Here is a 22,361-nt window from a genome sequence, read left to right as displayed (position 1 = left end):
TTTCATTTCTTTTTCACAAGTTTGCTTTGGTTATTCGGGGTCTTTTGTGGTTAAATACAAATCTGAGGATTTTTTTTTCTTCTATTTCTTTTAAAAATGCCATTTGGACCCAGGCCAGTGTTGCTTCATTGGTTGGACCATCATCTCCTGCACCAAAGGGTTGTGAGTTCAATTCCTGATTAGGACATATACCCAGGTTGCAAGTTCAGTCCTGGTCAGTTCACATATGGGAGGCAACCAATCAATGTTTCTCTCTTTTTCTCTCCCTCTCCCTTTCACTCTCTCTCTCTAAAATCAATAAAACATATCCTCAGATGAGAATTTTTTAATGCCATTTGGATTTACATGGGGTTTGCATTACTTTTTTGAGAGGTTTTGATAGTTTTTTATTTTCCTTACTGTTGATCAGCCTATTTAGATTTTCCACTTCTTCATCATTCAGTCTAGGAAGGTTATATGTTTCTAAGAACTTGTCCATTTCTTCTAGGTTAGCTCTATTTCCTAAACTCACTAGTTCAGTGGTTCTCAACCTTCCTAATGCCGCGACCCTTTACTACAGGTCCTCATGCTGTGGTGACCCACAATTTCATTGTTACAAATTGAACATAATTAAAGCATAGTGATTAATCACAAAAACAATATGTAATTATATATGTGTTTTCTGATGGTCTTAGGTGACCCCTGTGAAAGGGTTGTTCAACCCCCAAAAGGGTTGCAACCCACAGGTTGAGAACCGCTGCACTAGTTCATTCTTCATCTCTTTTACTGAGTTCTTGAGCTCCAGAATTTCTATTTGTTTGTTGTAAAAGTTTCAGTCTATTTGGTAAAGTACTCCTTTTGATCATTGATTTTCTTTCTGGGTTCATTAAACTGTTTCTCTGTGTTTTCTTGTATCTCGTTGTGTTTTTTCAGAATTGCAATCTTGAATTCTCTGTCATTATGTCCATGTCTGTAAGATTATTTTCTGGAGATTTTTATTTTCTTTCTAAGCTGCCTCATTACCTTTGTTATTCTCCTGTAAGTGTTCTGACTGGGAATCGAACCCATCACATTTGAGTGCATGGGACGATGCTCCAACCAACTAAGCCACGTTGGCCGGGACTACAAAGTTGACTGGGCATCTATGGGAATGAAATACACTTTTTTTTTAAGAGAGGCACTTCTCTAGTAGGTTGATAAGAATAAGCCTTTTGTTTGTTTGTTTGTTTGTTTGTTTACCAGAAGGTGGCACTGAAGTGCAGTTTTTTTAGTTTCTATTGCACTGTTCTGGCTTCTGGGGTCTCTGGTAGGCAGTGGAAAATGTCCTGTGTTCCCTGAGGTAGTGGGCATCTCCTCTATGACAGTTCACCTCAGTCTCAGGGCACCAACCCTGTGGAGGAATGTGATGGGTAATGGGATTCCAATCTCAGCGCTGTCCTCTGCAACCAGAAGCTGCTGGCAGTGCAGCCAAGGGTGGGTTGGAGTAAAGTGAGCTGTAAGAGGCCAGCTGCTGCATTTATGGCTTTGTTCTCCTCCCAGCAATGACCACTGCTAGACCTTCGTTGCTGCACCTGTATCTCCATCCGTCACAGGGTGTGCCCACCACTCAGGGAAAAAATGCTTCTGCCTCTCCAGTTCTCAGGACTGCAGATAATATGCTCTGTAGCCTGACACCCACTGCTAGCTCTAGGAGGTTGTAGGACCACCAGACAACACCATGGCACCTATGCACTTTCACTGGGCTCAGCTGCAGCACAAAACCCATCACTCAGGCACAAACACTCCCTGTATCTCTGTTCCTTGGTGGGCAGCAGGGAGTACAGGCAGCAATCTGATTCCTCCCCTCCTTTGAGACTCACAGTGAGCTCATAGCTGCCTCCATGGCTCCGGTATCTGCTCTTCTCCGTTCCCACCTCCCCTGTTTGCTCTGATTTGAGCACCTTCGGATGTTTGCGTGCATGGGATCTCTCAGCAGTGTCTGTGTGTGGAGCAGGAATCCTTTGTTGAATTCTAGCGATTCATCTTGTTGCAACTTCAAGGAGAGAGACCAGAGGAACCTCTCATACCACCATTCTTCTGACATCACTCCATAAACTATTATTTTTATTGATTTAATTTAAGCTATTTCCAAAAGTATTATTTTTATTTTTTAAAAAAACAAACAACCTTTGCAGCCGTGGCCAGTGTGGCTTAGTTGGTTGGAGCATCGCCCCATGCACTAAAATGTGGTAGGTTCAACCCCCTGTCACGGCACATACAGGAGGCAGCCGATGTATGTCTCTCTCTCTATCTCTCTCTCTCTCTTTCTCTCTCTCCCCCTTCTGCTCTCTAAAACCAATTTTGAAAATTTTTTAATTAAAAAAAAACCTTTTGCGGAGTATTTTACACTCAGAGTGTATATTGCATTGTTATTTCTTAGTTTAAAAGATAGACCACTGAGTTGAAAGTTTTAGTATAGTAGTCAGAAAAGATCAATTCTCATCAGTGTTTATTGGACACATATGAGGAAATATATTAATTGACCCTTAGCTGTTTTGTTCCTACACACTGCCTGCCATGTAGTTGCGGTGCTCATTAAATGTTGGAAAATTAAATAGAATTTAATTCAATATGCCTAAGTGAACTAAAGAGATGTTTTATTACAAAGCATCTCTTTTTGCAAACAGAAAATAAATCTACTAGATTATTCCTCCACTAGATAATTGAGTTCTACTAAATAATTGAATTCTACTAGATAATTGAATTCTGCTTTTCCAAATTTTCTTCAAATCTCTGGGTAAAAAAAGTAAAAATATTTTTTGAAAGCAAGCAACCCTATAGGATATTTATTTTAATGTTTCTAATGACTAATACTTACACTAAACATTATTGCCATATTTCAAAAAAAGTTCAACTGGCTATTATCATTTTTTTGGATCTATAATGCTTAGAAGTTCTGCCATAAGGATAAAGTACATTTATTCTCCTTGGCTTTCTTGATAATTTTATTTATCATATTCATTTGAAACTTCTGAAAATAGTATTTTTTCTCAAGCATTGGGGAAAGGGAGTGTAGTTTAGTCTGAAGCAGTATTCCTTTTGGCAAATCTTTGTTCTGCTGTTTTGATTCAAGCATATGCAGCTATACATTGAATGCATACAAGCAAATGTGGTCCCTGCATTATCATAGATCTGTTAACTTCAGAAAATATTCTAGATAGAGCAACTGAGAGTGGAAGTATTTAATATGTATACACCTGCTCAGGGAAATTTTATTGTATATGAACTGAGCATTTGTTACCCAATGAAAATTAATTTTGTTTTTATGAGAGACATTTACATAAGAACAGGGCCTAATGAGACAGGAGCAGCTGTCAGTTGCTGACTTCATAAACAAATCAACACCTAATGTCTGGGCGAGTTTCAGAATAATTGGATAAATGTAATTGCAGTAACTCTGAAGGTGGAAAATACAAAATTTAGTCAGCCCTCGTTTACCTTGATTCCTCGGGTTACCTAACTATCAAGAGATGACTCAGAGTTATTTTACTTCAGTCTAGAAGTTTATATGGGGGGAAATCTAATGAAGGAAAGATTATCGAGTTTTGTTGCTTTGGGGAATCCATAAAGTTTGGTTTTTAAATGTAAGCCAACTTCCTTTTGTGATCCACAGAGCAGTAGTTCCACTTTCAGGCTCAATCCAAAGACATTTTTCTCCTAAAAATATGACAAAGAGACAGGGAGAGACGGAGAGAGAGTAAAAAACAAAGAGAGAATTGGTGAATTAAATATTTGTATTGAGGGCAGTTTTTATCAGTGATGCAGCTGCAAATCAGTGACATCACACCTTGTCTTCTCACATGTGACCAGCTAGAGATTGCTCAGAGGACTAATTTTTTTTTCTCACTAAATATGAAGTCAATATTTGATCTCTTTTTGCTTCCTTTTCTGTTAACATCAGCACATGAAACTGTGGGTTGTAATTTTAAATTGAATAATCCATTTTAAGCTTTTTATTTCTTTTTTTAAATATGTTTGTATTGACTTTTAGAGAGAGAGGAAGGGAGAGGGAGAGAGAGAAACATCAGCATAAATCAGCTGCCTCCTACACGCCCCCTGCTGGGGATCGAGCCTGCAACCCAGACATGTGTCCTGACCCGGAATCCAACCCATGACCTCTTAGTGCATGAGTTGACGTTCAACCACTGAGCCACACCAGCTGGGCTTAAGCTTTTTATTTTAAGGAAATGTCTTTTTTCAAGAGTTTATAGGACACATGTAAGGATCAGTTTAATCAAAAAAAGAATTTAGAATGTGTCTACATGTGACTATTTAGAAGCATAAATAAACTGGGAAATCTAGGAGAGGTTTCTGAAATCCTCCAACCCTATTTTAACGTTTGAAATATCAAAACCTCAAAATAATGTATGCTACGGTTTTCATGTTGGCATGTGTCTATGAAGAAAATAAACTTGGTCAACAAACCACCAAAGTCATCATTAAATTTATGAGCTGAAAGGGATCTTAGCGATCAGTTTGTCCGATTCCTTTATTTGAGAGGTGAGGAATGAGAAGCCCCTGAAGGCTTGCATTTCTCACTAAAGGTCACACAGATGATAAATTACAGAGCGAAGGTCCTGGGATTCAGGTCCCTTAACTCCTAGAACATTCTTCACTTCGTTGCCTACAGAAGTCAGAAACAGGCTGCCCTTTCTTGGCCTGTTGCTCTACTCACTTATTCATTTTTTTTTTAGCAGACCTTTTTTGTACGCCTATTTTTTTTTCTGTTCCTGTGCAAACTATTGAGACAAAAGATATCTCTCTCCCCAAAAGAGCTCACAGTCTAGTCTCCTGTGGCCCTAGACTTGACTCAGATTATAATGAATCATAAAAGAATATAGTCATCTCTCCTTTTCATGACAATGATGCACAAGTCTAAATTTACTTCTTTTCTGTAGGGCTCTATGCCCTAAGAATATGTACCTATTTTATAGTAGGTTTTTCTAAAAACCATTTCTTAATGGGATTATGTAAATTGCAATGGTTGTTAGGTTACAAATATAAACTATTTCCATAGAGGAGTTGCATCTGCACTATTGTATGTACCATGACGAGCTCTGATATGCAGCAAACCTGTGTGTACTGGGTGCAGCTCAGTGAACCTGGAATTATCCTACTAGGAATGAAAATGCAGCCTATTAGCCACAGATCATTGGTAAAATAAACAGTAAGGGCTTAGTCTGGATTTTCACAGTCTGTTATGTACTTAGGGAGCATTTAATATGTGGGTAATTGTTGCAGGAGACTTTAATGGATTATTCAGGGCCGTTAAGATCAAGTGTATCTGTAGATAGTGTGCCTGGGGAAGGTTTAATCAATGGAACTGAGCATGCACATTAATTCTGCAATTTTTTTCCTTTTATTTTTGACTTTGACCAAAAAGAAGTAATTATGGGTCCCTGAAAATTCCCAGAGGTGAAAAATATGATGCAATTTTAAAAGAATTTTTTTGTGATCATCACAGAATGAAAACCTTTGACATTGATATCAAAATATTATCTTATTTAGACTTTATATCTGGTTTAAATGAATTAAGGTCCCAAGTGTTTCTCTAATGTAGTGGTTCTCAACCTTCTGGCCCTTTAAATACAGTTCCTCATGTTGTGACCCAACCATAAAATTATTTTCGTTGCTACTTCATAACTGTAATGTTGCTACTGTTATGAATCGTAATGTAAATATCTGATATGCAGGATGGTCTTAGGCAACCCTTGTGAAAGGGTCGTTTGACCGCCAAAGGGGTCACGACCCACAGGTTGAGAACCGCCGCTCTAATGGATTGTTCAACTTCTTACCTCCACTTAACATCAGCTTGTCCATGAAACCTAAGCAAGTTAATGTTTCAGAAATAATAAGCAGAATTTAGCACCTAGTTGTTCATACTTGTGCCGACCCTCTATCCACTGAGCCAAACTAGCTAGGGCTATACTTGCAATATAGTTTATTGTCACATGTCCCCTCAACCCCAAAACAATACCCCCAAGAAAACTTTAGTTTTCTACTAAGAGGTAACTGGAAGTCTTCCAATAACTACTCATGTGTTTAGTATAAGAAATGGTATTACTCTAAGTTAAACACTTCACATTTTCATCTGTAAAAGAGAAGCTGGTTAGTATATATCTTTATTTTTCTTAAATATCTTACTTTACTTCTTTTCCTAGCATCAAATCTCTATGTAAATACAACAAAAAATATGAGCTTTATTTTTTTTGAAATGTCTCCAATTAAAATAAAATGTCTCAAATTAAACTAAGGTATATACAAAATAAGGAAATTTCTTCTTAATTTTCTTTCATGATAAAATTGTTGAATTGGGTGGTAATTGACTTAAAATTGAACTACAGAAAAATGATTAGCAGCCAAATGCAAGTTCCAGAAAGTTGGTTATCTGAAAGATTTTGATCTGGATATTTTTTGTCTGTACTACCACATGTCAGTTAAAATACTGTCTTTTATGACTGTCCCATTTCTAGGTCCAGTGCCACCCGCTTCCGCTGGAGTCAGAGCTATTACACAGCCCAGGACGAGTGGGCTTTGGACAACATCTACATCGGCCAGCAGTGCCCAAACATGTGCAGCGGGCACGGCTCCTGTGACCATGGCATGTGCAGGTACACGCATCAGAAAGTGAGACTGAGCTTCTGCTTCCCAGGATTTGTTTTCTAGGGACCCAACTGCAGTTGTCATCAGTTATCTGGATAGACTGATAAATAGTGAAATAGCCCAAAGAAAATGACCCTCTTTTCTGTTGTTATTGTAGATGGGAAGATATTGTTACATATAAATTAGTACAAAGCCATACATTCTAAACTTGAAAATCTCATCTCAACCAAGGCCTCTTGGGTCTAAACTTCAGAGTTTATTAATTAGTTCCAAAGTTCTCCTTGGTAGTTAAAAGAGCCTTGCAATTGTTTCCCTTCTTTTCCCTGACAGTCTTAAAGCACTACTCAGACAGCTGCTACAGGCTGTCCTGCCCACTTCACCAGAAGCTCAAAGTTGTATACAAGAGGAGATGGTGATTATAGCTAATGAGGATGAGATAGGAGCACACTTGAATACTGAAAGACTCTAAAAGAGATGTAATTTAATCAGGAAGAGGAACGAGAAAATGTGGCCAGAGTTACATGTTAGTTGAGCAAACATTTATATGTGACTTTTCAAGGCTACAGGAAAGTCCTGCTATTCCCTTTCCCCACCTCCACCATGCACACACACACCCGTGCACATGCATGCACACACAGACATTCATATCCTTCTTCATTACTACCTGGTGCCAGAGTTCCCTGTTACAGCATTGTTTCTTTTAAGAAAAGATTCTATTCCTTGCTTTGTGGTGTGCAAAACTGAAGGTTATGACTGCATACACAGATTAACACTGTAGAGAAAAATCTCATGTGAATGCTGAAGCCCAGAGCAGAAGTGAGACATAGGAAATGTTGCAGGTCCCATGGCCATGGCCCTCACAGATGAAACTATGACTTCTTTGCTTGGCTCTCCTCTCTCTAGGTGTGACCAGGGATATCAAGGCACTGAATGCCACCCGGAAGCTGCTCTTCCTTCTACAATTATGTCAGATTTTGAGAACCAGCATGGTTGGGAGTCTGACTGGCAAGAAGTTATTGGGGGAGAAGTTGTAAAGCCAGAACAAGGATGTGGGGTCATCTCTTCTGGATCATCCCTGTATTTCAGCAAGGTATGACTTAGAGCAGAGAAAAGTGATGACTAAGTCATGACTAAAGCATGGGAACAATGATCAGGGCAATGGCTATTTCGATATGTAACTGATTTATGGAGCAGTCCAAACTCAGAAGGTATAGATATGAGATGGGGGTTCCCCCCCCACCACATTCCCTGCTTTTAACTTGGCTTTGTTAAGTTCCTATCCCTTAGCTACATCTGGGAAACGTTTATAACTTTATGATTTTTCTTAGTTACTACAAATCTAGATTAGGCCAGTTTTAAAATCCTGCCCCTCTTGTACCTGATTTAAATCTTATTGCTTTCCTCCAGGGCCAGCCAGTCTTGTGTCTTGGGGGTCTTTGAGTAAGTCAGGGTCTTGTTTTCTTCTCACCCCAGCCTTTGGAGGGTGTGTGGACATGCAGGCCTGTGGGTGAAGGTGTGAGTGATGGTGGAGGTAGTGGAGTTTAGAAGTTATAAACGTCAACTCTGGAACCAGACTGCTGCTTTCTAGCTCTGTGACTTTGACCAAATTCTTTAACTTCTCTAGGGCTTGGCTTCCTCGTCTGTAAAGAGGAGATAATGAAGGTGTCAGTCTCATTAGGGTTATTCTGCAGATTAAATGCATTAGTGTAGTTATAAATCGTGGAGTACAGTGCCTCATGCATAGAAAGCACTTCTGTAAGTGTTTATTAAATTTGTCAACCCATTAATCTCTAGAATATGATTGGGAGAAGGAGGAGTAATGGTGGGGTGTGGGTTGCAGAGCTGTTCCTAGGGAACTGATCAGCTCTTCATGGTGAGCAAACATCTAGGGTCTTATTTTGGCTCAATTTGGTGCCTGCTGGTGAGGAATTGTCAATTCAGGCTACTATAACAAAAATACTGTGTATAAAAATATCATAAAAAATAGCATTGGGTGGCTTCAACAGCAAACATTCATTTCTAAAAGTTCCGAAAGCTGGGAAGAAGATGAAAACACCAGCAGATTTGGTGTCTGGGGAGGACCACTTCCTAGTTTGCAGATGCCGTCTTCTCTGGAGAAAGCAGAGAGAGGAAAAGCAGGCTCTCTTCTGTCTCTCCTATGAGAGCACTAATCCCATCATGAGGGCTCCAGCCTCATAACCTAACTGCTTGCCAAGGGCCCTACCTCCTAATACCATCCTTTTGTGAGTTAGGCTTTCAACATGAGCTTGGGGTGCACAGACATGACGTCCATAACAACAGACTCTGCACAGAAGTTACTCTGGCAGGGCTCAGCTTCCCCAGTGGCAGCACAGGTTGGGCAGGCAGGTCAATAGACACCAGCTAGGGACTGAGGTGCCAGCCAGATTCTCTCAGAACAACTCCAACCCATGTTGCTTGGTTAGGGATAGGGGACTGGGATACAACTCCTTTGCTACAGCCTAGGCAGGGCGTTCTTTTCTTCCAATTCATCCTCCAATTCATCTCTCCGTATTGTCTCCAAAAGGACTGGAGGGGAAGCAGTTTCTCTTCTCTAACCTGACAGTGTGTCTAACCCCAATATAGAATGTGGGGTACTAAACACCAATTCTTTCCAGCAGGCACTGCAGCCACCAATTCTAGGACAATTGGAAATGTCCCACTCGTCATCACGTGACAAGCACACAAGTGTGGATGAAGGGTGGATATGTTGGGGAACTTGGGCAGAAATCCAAAACAAGTTAATGTATGCATATGCAAAAATAGGTACAGGTTTTGTTTTGATGCAGGTGCAGAACAAAGAATCAGCAAGTAAACAAGACAGAAAATTGGGGAGGGATTCCATTTAATGATATTTCCTATCCATTGACATTGAAAGTCCCCGAGGCCTTATTGTTAGAGATAATAGTCAATAAGTTACTATATACATTGCATAGATCCAGATACGCTATATAATTGTGCAGAAATGGAAAGATTGTATCTCCCTTAAGTATCAATTTTAAAACAAGATTATGAATTCTTAACCAATATGTACTCAAACACTCCAAATAGCATGTGTGTGTATATACACATATTTTGAGGATATAAAGTTATATATCACTATTTCTTACACTTAATTTAAGATGACACCTGGAATCAAACTACCTGGGTTTGTAACTGGGCTGCAAACCTCAATCATTGTTTCACCTTGCACAGTTATAACATTTTTATGTATCTCAATTTTCTCAACTATAAAGTGTGATATTTGGAGGGTTAAGTTAGTTAATGCAAGTAAAGAATAAAGAATAGCCAAAACCGGTTTGGCTCAGTGGATAGAGCGTCGGCCTGCAGACTGAAAGGTCCCAGGTTCGATTCCGGTCAAGGGCATGTACCTTGGTTGCGGGCACATCCCTGGTAGGAGATGTGCAGGAGGCAGCTGATTGATGTTTCTCTCTCATCGATGTTTCTAACTCTCTACCTCTCTCCCTTCCTCTCTGTAAAAAATCAATAAAATATATTTTTTTAAAAGAATAAAGAATAGTGTTGGGCACATAGAAATAGCTCAGTAAGTGTTAGCTATCATAATTACATCTTATGAGACTAAATTACAAATTGTTATCATTAAATATTTCCCCATATACGCCCTGGAACTACTTAAAAATCAGCATTTCAAAGTAAAATCATTCTCTTCCCAGCTCAATCCAGCTTTCTCCCTCGATTTTTGTCAAAATATTTGAGGATCATTGTTTTCTTTTACTTTTTTCTCTTGTGTCGGTGACATCTGTTCTGAATTCTAAGTGAGAGAAGCTAGCATAAGAAAAAGGGAGGAAAATTTGTTCATGTAATCAAAACACAAGGAGTGCTTAGGTTGAACTGGCCTCAGAGATATCTGGAACCTGAAACTCGAATGCCTACAGAGCTCTCCCCTGGAGAACAGACTCTATTTTCAGGTCAGCTTGTCATTATGAGATTGGAACCATGGGCACAGAGCTTTCTCAGCAGCTCCATAGACAATTCTGGGGAAGGTTTCTGATTGGCCAGTCAGAGTGTCCTAGGGAATGGTGTGCTGTGATTGGCACAGCCAGAGTCACGTACTCACTCCTTTGGCAGAGGTAGGATACACAGTTTGGCAGCCCCACCAGTCAGTATAATTGAAATAGGGAAGAGGCAGTAACCCAAAGGGACAAAGGGTTCTCTAGACCTTTTAAACCACCCTCGATTGATTTATATAGAAATATGCTTCTATCCAGTTACTGTTCCAGCACAAATATCCAAGATGGTCTCTAGTACTATTGCCCTAATGTGTAACTTATTTTCTCTTTATGATCATGAGCCCTCTGCCCCATAAAAGAAGCTCTCCAAACCATCCCAGGTCTCGCCAATTTCCCTGTCTGCTTAGTCTGCACTGCCTACATTGTGCCTTCGATCGTCTCTGTATCCATATAAACCTTGCAACATCCTGCTCAAATCCTGCTGCTTCCATGGAGCTTTCTGGAACTATGACAAACTACACTGATATCTTCATTTTTTAATTTCACTCTCATCTGTGTTCTCTCACTCTCATCATAGTGCCCAGTAAGATGCATCCCTACTGACTGAGCCAACACTAGATAAGATGTGCAACTCAGAAATGCATGCCTTGTGCTAGGCATTTACATATCAATAAATACCCTCAAGACTGAATAGACTGGAGAATTGGTAGATGATTATGTGACTAAATGGGGTCAACAAGGACTAGGACTTGGTCTGCAGCCCTAAGTTGTCCTTACTGTCACTGCACATTTCCATGAATTGTCCTTTTGAGTTTGTACAATTGGCACCAAATAATATTTGTTGAAGAAAGGAATGAGTGAATGAACGAATAAATGAATGAAAATTGGAAAACAGCAAAAGGGTCTAAAGAAATGGTTATTTTCAGGTAAATATAGTAGATTTGTTTTTATAGTGGCATTTGATTTTAAAAGGTTTTAATGGGAGTTAAAAGGTGAAGTTTTATGAAGTGTTTTTATAAGTTTTATTTTTAAAACTCTAAAGCCTGGAGACATTTCCTTGAAAATTTGTTTTATTTCATCGAAACCCTTAAAGCAGAAAGCTGTTTTAACCTAGAATGTTGAGGGGAAATTGGAAGATATTTGCCACACTCCAGGGATAAGGAGATCCTTACCCTGTTACTCCAACACACATGCACGCACACATTCCATGTGAGTATATGTCTACACATGCATACACAACTACCCTGATCGTAGTGTAATAGGGAGATTGAAAAGCACATGTCACATCACATTCTAAATTCTGACACAACGTTCGCTTTGAGTCTTTTTCCTTCCTTTAGAACAGTGTTCAGCATTTCGAGTCACTGAACAAAAGAAAGGGAATTGTGCTATTCTCTAGTAAAAAAACATCTTCAGTGCCAAGCCAACCACTTGTACGATATTTTCCACCATTTACAAAAATCCCACAAAACACTCTTGCAAAACCTCTGGAGACCAACACCATAGTCTCCTGGAACAATAACACTGCTAGGTGGATTTCACAATAGTCCAATCATTCCAACCAACCAGTTGGGATAATGGGATTTTTGTAATTCACACCTTAGATCTTTCTCCTTCTGGCTTAGTTCCTTTCACATGCCAAGTTTTTCATAGGAGTTCGCTGGATTAGAATTAACCAGCTAGGTTCTGTAGTTTTTCTTCTCAAAATCACTCTTCCTGTAATGATCCTAAAACATGAAAATTCTAGGCCAGATTATAATAATCTCTGAGGTATTTCTCACTTATACTACTTCAACAAGAAAAATCAAAAGCACCTATAACACATTGAAAATGCATATTACTTTTAAGATTTCCTCAAATACATATTTAAAATTGAGCGTTCCAACTAGTAAGTTCCTGTGTCAGGATTAATTTCAATGCTTTTTTCACTGGGACCCCCCTTTTGCGGGGGGGGGGGGGGGGATCTCTTAATTGGCTTTAGATTGTTCAGTAACAATGTACTCCTTTAATTAGCTCCAAATATTTCCCTGTGACTCATAACTGAAACCCTTAATTAACTTAGTGAACTTGAGTAGGGTTAAAATTATAAGTGTGAGGGGTGTTTTTCTCTAAACTGAGTACCCTATCTCAGTGTTTCTTCCCAATTTTTAAGTGAACTTCTTAGGAGCTCTCCGAGACCAATTCCGAGCAGACCGTGGATTCGCTTTAGCAGAATCTGGGTGGAAGAATCTCATGATCAAGCCTTTTTTTTTTTTTTCAATCTCATTAGCACAAACCTATTTACACACAACAGCAATCATGACAAACCTTGTCCATTTCTATCTAACACCTTACAACAGGACTGTGACATGTAAGGAACACACTAAGTAAAGGAAACAAGTTGCTGGATTTGATGGAATTTTTAACATATTTAAGACACAAAGAGGCCATGTAGTGGTAGTCAAAACGTATTTAACGGTCCCTCCCAATTTCTCTATTTCAAGTGGGAAACAGACAGAGACTGACACAGGGACTGGAGCCTGAGAGATTCAAGTACTCTTTTGTTTTGTAAAGTTTCTATCTTGCCCTAACCGGTTTAGCTCAGTGGATAGAGCTTCAGCCTGCGGACTCAAGGGTCCCAGGTTCGATTCCGGTCAAGGGCATGTACCTTGGTTTCTCTCCCATCGATGTTTCTAACTCTCTATCCCTCTCCCTTCCTCTCTGTAAAAAATCAATAAAATATATTAAAATTAAAATAAAGTTTCTATCTTAAGCCTGTTTCACTTTTATGCCTGGAGGAGGTCCAGGCGTACCTCCCGGGAAGACATTCAGTGTACTAGGCAAGTTTCATGCAAAATGTTATTTCATCCAATTATCACAAAACCCTATGAGGAAGGAATAGTTGCCATATTGTACCTTTGAGGAAAGTAAACGCTCAGAAAGGTCACACAGCTAATGAACAGCATGAATAATGGGGCTGAGATTCAAACCCAGCTCCAACTGATCTCAAAGTATCAAATTCTCCTGTACTCTGCCTGGGGGAGATTCACAAAACAAACATTGGAAGTGTTTTCATTTAAATTAAATTTTATTTTACTTTTAAAGACTTTTGAATACTCTTTGGTGTAATTAGCAATTCCCAAGGATCTCATAACCAGGTCTAGCAATCAGTGATATAGAGACTAATCGAATGTATCCAGGAACAGTTACCAGAACCAAAGCAGAGACGATTAAATGGCGCAACTGCTCCTTTCAACAATAAATGGTGACAAAATCATCTCCATATAGTGCTAGCATGCTCATATGAATTTAAAACTAAAACAACAAAATGCCTAGGAGCTCCCAGATCATTGAACCTGTGGTATTTCTGTCCTTTGACAAGGCTGGGAAAAGACAGCTAGTGAGCTGGGATCTGGATACTTCTTGGGTGGACTTTGTCCAGTTCTACATCCAGATAGGCGGCGAGAGTGTGGCGTGCAACAAGCCCGACAGCAGAGAAGAGGGCGTCCTCCTTCAGTACAGCAACAACGGGGGCATCCAGTGGCACCTGCTGGCAGAGATGTACTTCTCAGACTTCAGTAAACCCAGGTAACCACCCCCTGATGGTCTCCCAGTGGTTTCCAGGAATGTAAAGATTACACTGTTGTTGAGGGTTTCCAAAATGTCGTTAACTTTTGCAAAAAATAGATGAAATCATAATTATCTGGTGTGAATGATAGCCTTATACATAAACATTTCATTAAAGTTTCTAGACAGAAAGCATTTGTATTTACATTTGAATTTTTAAAGAATTTGAGAAAAATGTGACTAGAAGAAAAGTGTGACAATTGACCATTCCACCCCCCCGCCCCCCCCCCCCCCCCCCCCCCCGCCCAAGGAAACTCTGTGAAATAGGGCTACTCCAAGCATTTCTGGATGTTTTTTTAATGCACACACAAAATATGTTCACTTTTTAGATAGTAAGCTATATTTTAGTAGTAAACTATATTTTAATAGTAAGCTATATTATTTTCAAAAGTCTTCTTATGGTGGCACCCAGGGCAAGTCCTACACAGTTTATGGATAAATCTGTAGAGGTTGGATTCTCTCAAATTTTTCACTGGCCCATCCCTGTTTTTATTTTGATGAATGGGGAGGATATATAATAAAATATCTCAGGTAATGACTGTCAAGGAGTTTGGGAAAATGATTCATGTTTAATACTAATACCTGTACCAGGCAATCAATGTATTTATCTATACATGTAAATTTAGTTCTTTTACAATTATGTAGTTTTTTGAAATGTTGTATTTGTGCTTTATATTTTATATGTGTCGCTAAAATCTACTCAAAGATATCACTTTCAGAGTATTCCTTTTTGTAATCTCTGCATTTTTACTTTAACACAAAGACAAAGGTTTTTCTTATATATGTTGACCAATCATTATTGAACTTTAACATACTAAAGTTGTCCCTGTTTTGCATTTTTATAACTGAACCCCCCCAGTGGTTTTATTGAAAAAAATTATTACTGAAGAATAGATAGATTTAATTTTTACACATTAAATATATTTTTAAATGTTACTTAAAATATAGCTATTTTGTACAATAGGGGTTCATATGTTTATTGTTTTAAAACATTGAGTAATTTAAATGTGACATAACTTTTCATAATATAACAGAAATAGACATGCAGACCTACTGACCAAAGGCATTTCTACTAAGGACACATGGGAGAGGCAGAAACCAAAGACGAGGCAACTGGGTAAATCGAGAAATATAACATCCAGGGAGGAAGTCAGGAATGCTGAGTGGGAGATGGAACCTAGTGAGGTACCCAGTCCAGTAGAGAAGGATTGTAATGGTGCCAAACTGGTTAAAAAAATTTTTTTTTAAATCACTCAAAGTATTTCTCCAGGAATTTTTTTCTAGGTATTTCTTGAAAAGGTTATGACCTTTATTATGGTATTCAAAAGACATTGTTCAGTGAATTGAACACAGTTAAAATATTGCCTCCAAGAGCTACAGTTCCAAATGGAATAAACATGACCAGGACTACACCTGCTTACAACTTTAAACCTCCTGTTGGATCTATTAAACTTAGAAATTTTTCAAAAAATATCCAGAGCTCAAACACTTAACTAAACTTTCTCATATTGCTATTCTTGCTATGTTAACAGCTGCCAAGAAAGACGCCGCTTTCCTCTCCTAACCCTAAGTGTCTTGCTTTGATGCAGATTTGTCTACCTGGAGCTTCCAACTGCTGCCAAGACTCCTTGCACCAGGTTCCGCTGGTGGCAGCCCATGTTCTCAGGGGAGGACTATGACCAGTGGGCGGTCGATGACATCATCATTCTGTCAGAAAAGCAAAAGCACATCATCCCAGTTGTCAACCCAACTTTACCCCAGGTATTTTTTTCCATGTCTGAACTCCAAGAAGACAATTATAAAAGTGCATGAGATCAAAGAACTTGGTACTTGATACCTGAACATGTAATAGAAGTTTTCTGTGTTTGCACTTCATTTCTTTTATTTGCACTTAATTTTTTGTTACCTCTTTATGCCACTAGTTCCCAGATTATTTAGAAGGAAAAAACAAACAAACAAACAAAAAACTATGAAGTCTGGCCAAGTCATCAAGCATGATTATTAGTGTGATTATAAAATTAGATACACTGTGGGAAAATATTTTCAGTTTTTAAATAATCAGAAGAAAAAAATCATTGCGGCCAGAAATAAACTAGTTAAATTAGAGATTCTGCTGTATTTTCTAGAAATACCAATAGTACATGGCTCTGCTTGTCATGAACTGAAAATTCCTTTCTTGTTCTCAGTTGTCAAATTGCCTTTCTGTGTTGTTTGTATTGTTTGTATTAGAACTTTTATGAGAAGCCAGCTTTTGATTACCCCATGAATCAAATGAGTGTGTGGTTGACGTTGGCTAACGAAGGAATGCTGAAAAATGAAACTTTCTGCTCTGCCACGCCGTCAGCCATGGTATTTGGAAAATCAGATGGAGATCGATTTGCAGTAACTCGAGATTTGACTCTGAAACCTGGATATGTGCTACAGTTCAAGGTACTTATGCACAAACCTCTTCGCAGGGCAGGTCAAGGATCAAACCATCTTCCATATTTATAAGTGAAGTTGACAAAGAACACACATTTTTCATATACTATTAAAGAAGGGACTCAAACAAGCATTCAATAATCTTAAAATGGCAAATCTTTTCAGTTCCGCCCCATAAGAAAACAGCTTATCATTTTTTTTCATGAGCCCTAGAACTTGTAGCTATGTCATTGTATTTCTTTAAGTGCTTGTGGACTTCTATTAGAACTAAAAAGAAAATTGACTCTTAGGATTTCAATCTGATGGTGACTTAATGAATCCCATGCTTCTGAATGGTAATAGATAAGTTCTCCTTTTCAACTTACTAGTACTTTTAGGACTCGAGAGTTATTTTATGCTTTTACTATAGCATTTTCAAATAATTTGTCTTCCTTTGGTTCTGTAAACTTTTACTTTATCATTGCCCTCTTAAAATCTTGTTGTTCTTCAGCACTGTGATAACATGTGTCAACATATACAGCAAGTATTTACTTTGACAAGCTCTTTCCTCAGAAGCCTAATCAAAATTTCATTGTGTTTATGATAAAATCCCATTGGTGAATTCTGGGGTCGAAAGAAATGCAGTTTTAATGAACTAGCACAACTACATGGCCCTTACATAACAGCAGGATGCAGATGCTAAATAATTTACAAATGGAATTATTAAAGAGATCAGATGTTTATAGGCAGCTCTAAAATATAATTTCCACTGGTCTATAAACAAGGAAGTTGATTAGTGAACTGTTATCCTTCTCTGTTATCCTTCTCTGTTTAAATTTTGATGCTAACCTACAATGGAAAAACCATTAATAACTGTATATGACTCTATAATAATTTGTTGGTACTATCTAAAGTGATAACAAAATAACAGCAATAGCAAATACATTGCCAGCATACTATGCTGTTTCTCATCTGACACTTTTTTTATTTAATGTCATAAAATGAGAATAGTGAAAGTCTGCAAGATAATATTTTGAAGTTTATAAAATCTAAATAAAGAAAACATGAAATGTTTCAAGTATTTAAACAACCAATAAGAATGCATCATGCCTAAGAAAAAACTCAATCCTCAGATCACGCCAGAAGAAGACTACTGACTTGTGTTAGTTAATAATAGATATGTAATATGGGTCATTCAGTGATTGACAACTAACATATATTTGGCATCTCTAAGAAAAACTTTGTGTCATTTGTACAGAAATGCACAGTGCTGGTACTAGGTGCTAGAAATATGGAGGTTAAAAATAGCCCTAGCCCTCAAGGATCTCAGAAACTAGTAAGTGAACCAGAAAAGTGAGCAGCCCCAGGATTATTGTAGTAGAAACAGGCTCTGATCTATGGGAGTACCTAGCATAGCGCATGTGGCCAGTGCTCCAAAAATGTTAGTTGAATAAATGTGTGGGTGGATGGGTGGGTGGATGGATGGATTGAAATTGGAAATGTCCGGAAATACAGAGACTTAGATGAACAATGGAGGGGGAGGAATTCCATTAGAGGGAACAGAATGTGCAAATATATGAAAATAATGAAAGTGCTAATGAAACTGGAAAATTTGGAAACTTTTTTAAAGAGTCTGGAAAATGTACCATAGAGGTGATAAAGTTGATCCTAATTGGCTTTACATGACACACTAAGTCACTTATAAAGCCACAGATCAAGATTTGGCCATGAGAGGGGAAGCACCTGTCAGGTTATAGAAAAGTAGGGGAAAGCCCACCCCCCCACCCCATCCCAGAGCCATACAACTCAGTCACTGACATCCCCTGGGTCTGCTCCAACCTCTACACCCTGGCCAAGGCAGATGACTCCTCAGCAGGGTGTAAGCTCTGCAGCGTGGGGTGAGAGGGAGTCCAGAAAGTGGGAGCTATTGAATTCCCTCAGGCTGGTGCCATCAAGAGAAGAATGCTAAACCCAAGAAAGATGGTGTCTGTGGTGTGGGAGAATGACTCAGCTCAGGGATTTTTGAAGCTGTCTCTTCAGCTGTCTCCCCAGAGCCACAAACCTCAGACTATCTTCACTCGACTCTATTCTGGTCCACCTTCCCTCGCCAGAGCCCAGGGTGAGTGGCTGCGAATGAAATGATGTGTGTTGGCTCTTTAAGAATGTCTCTAGTGGACTCCTGTCTCATCCTGATGGACAGAATCCCTGCTGACTTTCACAGCTGGATGTTATGTGAGCACCTCTTCCTGGCCGTGGTGCTCTGAGCTGGGGAGCCCAGCAGGGGGTTGAGACCCCAGAGGGTGAACCTTTGCAGCTGAGATATCCCTCAGGACCTCAGCCGCAGCCTTTTTTCACATCTCCACACTTCCAACAGTCCCTGTGTGGGTTATTCTGTAAATCCGTGGTTATAACACTTCTCTTCAGCTAGTCTTCTGTTGGTTAGTCAGGATGATTGTTCTATAATTTAGTTGTGATTTCAGTTTGGTCCTGGGAGGAGGTGAGTGTACCTTTCACTTACTCTACCACCATCTTAAGGAGATTATTGGAATCTTCTTTTGAAAGCCTGGATCCAGCTACTGCATAATCACAGTGATGAACTGGTTGACCTCTAGAGCTCTGGCCCAATATTATTTGTCTATGGCCCAACCTTTCCTTCATCCTTTATTCTTTGGTTATTATTGTGGTATTTTGAGTCCCTACTTAAATATTTTCTATAATATTTGACTAATCTTATTTGTAGTCTTATACAGTAAAATTCTATGGTGGCTCCCAGCAACAAATGAAATAAGACATGAATAGATCATTCATGTAAGATAACATGTAACTAAATAAATATCAGAAAGAGTATTTTACATTTATGATTAGCAAAAATATAAACTAAAACTAATTAAAATAATTTATATACTTTTTGAATTGGAAAGAAACTGCCTTAAACTAGAATAATATTCAGAGTTGTGGTAAATTGACTCATTTGAAACCAATTGATTAAAAATGAACACATATAGCCTGGCCGGCATAGCTCAGTAGTTGAGCATCGACCTATGAAACAGGAGGTCACGGTTCGATTCCCGGTCAGGGCACATGCCTGGGTTGCAGGCTCAGTCCCCAGTGGGAAGCATGCAGGAGGTAGCCAGTCAATGATTCTCTCTCATCATTGATCTTTCTCTCTCTCTCTCTCTCTCTCTCCCTCTCCTTCCTCTCTGAAATCAATAAAAATAGTTTTTTAACTGAACACATATAAATAGAAAATTTAAAAAGTGTCTACATTTTGACTTAGTAATATTGTTCCTAGGAATGTATCTGGTGATTAACAGATCAACTGAAGAAAAAAAAAGATACTTTTTTTTTTTTTTGCAAAACTGCAGATAATAATAAAATAATATGTTAAATAAAAAGTAGGAGGAAAGTTTTAGAAGTGTGATAACTTCAACTGTATGACCAAAATATATACTTCTTTGTAAAGATTAGAACAAGCATGTCAAACTCAAAGGCTAACACGGGCCAAATAAACAAGGCATGTGGCCCATGGGCCACAAGTTTGACATGCTGGGATTAGAAGATAAAAAATTGAGAACAAAGTAGTGTGTTAGAGCTTTGGGATTTAGGTTGCATTTTTAATGCTATCAATCCTATGATGACATTCCTCTACTTAAGTGCACAGAGCAATATTAATTTTGTTTCTGGATTCTTTTGCTTATTTGATGCTGTGACTAAGTCCATTCATCTAAGTTGACAATGATTTCTTACTGGGCTTTGGCAAGAAAATTGAATAAAGATGTTTTTTCCACTAAAGCAGAGAGGACAGCACTCTCTTCAGGTAACCTTCATGTTCTGAAGAGGACAGCTTTTCATCTTCTGCTTCCCTCTGTTTATGCCATCTGGGAAAGGAAAAGAAAACATAGCTTGGCATTTGTCCAAGGTTTCAACATCACGGATACTGTGCTTCTCTCTTTCCTCCTATAATCCCAGGAAATTCACAAAACGGGCAACTGGTCCAACTTTCTACTAAAGAGCACCTATTGTTTGCCTAAACAAGGATTTCCAGAACCTATGGAAAGGTCTTGGTTAAAACTGAGCTGCAGGCCTTAGCATTATCAATTTAATTTGAACTCAGAAAGGGTCCTGGCTACTGTAGCACTAACTTGTTAAATGATGACTTGGAACTAAAATGTTGTGTCCTCCTGCCTTTCCTTTCAATAGCTAAACATAGGGTGTGCCAATCAGTTCAGCGGTGCTGCCCCAGTTCTTCTCCAGTACTCGCATGATGCTGGGATGTCCTGGTTTCTGGTGAAAGAAGGCTGTTACCCAGCTTCTGCAGGCAAAGGATGTGAAGGAAACGCCCGAGAATTGAGTGACCCCACCATGTATCACACTGGAGACTTTGAAGAATGGACGAGAATCACTATTGTTATTCCAAGGTCCCTTGCATCCAGGTAAAGTGACCTTTCTTATTATGTGCCATAGCCGCTGTTTCTTGGGAGTATATATTTATCTCAATGTTTTTATTTCATGCATCTTAATAACCTAAAAGAATTCATATAATCTAGCTTTATCTATTTAAGTAATGACTCTTGAGGAAAAGAATGCTGGAACGAAATTCCCAAAGTAGGGATGTGTGTCTGCGTGTGTGCACGTGTGTGTGTGCACATGTGCGTGTGCACACGTGACACATTTACACTTGTGAAACAAATTCACTCAGTCACTCATGTATTCACCTGTTCAACAAATATTTATTGACCACTGTTCTAAACACTGGGAGTACAGCCATGAATAAATGATGTTATAGGCTAAAAAAGATTATAAGACATTATATCAGATTTCACTTTATATAGATTTTTGATAAATTAATGCCTCCCTGTAAAGATAATTTGAAATATCTTGCAATATAAATGATACCTTTAAATGACTATTACAATAAATACTAAAACAATAGATCAAAAGATTAAAATTCAGTTAGCAGGAATGGGATCAAGCACTTCAAATGAATTTGTTTCATTCATAGGACAATAAATTTAACTCTTAGTTTCCTGGCAGCTCAGACAAAGGGGGAAAATATAGGATCATTTATTCTCATTGTTGGGTTAAAAAAAAAGGAAGCATATACATTCTGATTTTTTAAAAGATATACTTTTTCCATGTTCAGTATTATAGGATAAATATATAGCATGTGTATATGTGTATATATATGTATATATACATACATATACATATATATATATATATATATATATATATATATATATAATGTTTATGCCAGGTAGAGTAGGTAACATATAGATCAGTATTTTTAACTATCACTTTATGAAAGATAAAGGAACATTCTTCAAGTAGACACTTTTTAATAGAATCTTAGAACATAGAATTAAATTGTGATTCAATCAAAGCATTTCTGTGTGGAGCTGAGGCAATACAATAAGTGTATTTGCACTGCTTACTACAGATGTGGCTTAATATATGGTTGGCATACTCGTTAATGCCATTCGGCAATATATTTAGCTTGCTTCATTCCTAAAATATGTAAGATTGTGCTATCCCCATACTCCTTAAAGTTTGACATGGTCTGATGAAATATGAGTAAAATGAAGCATGTGACTTTAAGAGCCCATTGTACACTTTGTCATGTTCTCTGCTTCATGAAAGCATGTTTTAAGATGAAGCTTACACTAATTTGGGTCCCTGGGTGTCTACAAGAAGCAGACTTCCTTGCCAATGTATACTAGACATGTAGCATCATCAGGAAACAAG

At 38.4% G+C, this 22,361-nt stretch overlaps 1 protein-coding gene across 2 annotated transcripts in view; it reads left to right on the top strand.

The window, feature by feature from the left end:
• The window catches only part of RELN (reelin), a 423,783-nt gene that overhangs the window by 310,032 nt on the left and 91,390 nt on the right, over positions 1-22,361 (top strand). For both annotated transcript variants that reach the window (XM_070424598.1, XM_070424599.1), the window contains exons 23-28: positions 6,492-6,629; positions 7,525-7,711; positions 13,972-14,177; positions 15,806-15,977; positions 16,446-16,646; positions 20,817-21,049. In XM_070424598.1, the coding sequence (XP_070280699.1) occupies positions 6,492-6,629; positions 7,525-7,711; positions 13,972-14,177; positions 15,806-15,977; positions 16,446-16,646; positions 20,817-21,049 (1,137 nt within the window). The remainder of the gene's footprint in view (positions 1-6,491; positions 6,630-7,524; positions 7,712-13,971; positions 14,178-15,805; positions 15,978-16,445; positions 16,647-20,816; positions 21,050-22,361) is intronic.

The sequence above is a fragment of the Myotis yumanensis genome, unplaced genomic scaffold (assembly GCF_028538775.1).
Source record: "Myotis yumanensis isolate MYYU_CA2020_CCGP unplaced genomic scaffold, mMyoYum1.0.hap1 SCAF_9, whole genome shotgun sequence".
Taxonomy (NCBI): Eukaryota; Metazoa; Chordata; class Mammalia; order Chiroptera; family Vespertilionidae; genus Myotis; species Myotis yumanensis.
Note: the sequence above shows the minus strand (reverse complement) of the source record. Positions and strands in the feature narration are given on the sequence as shown.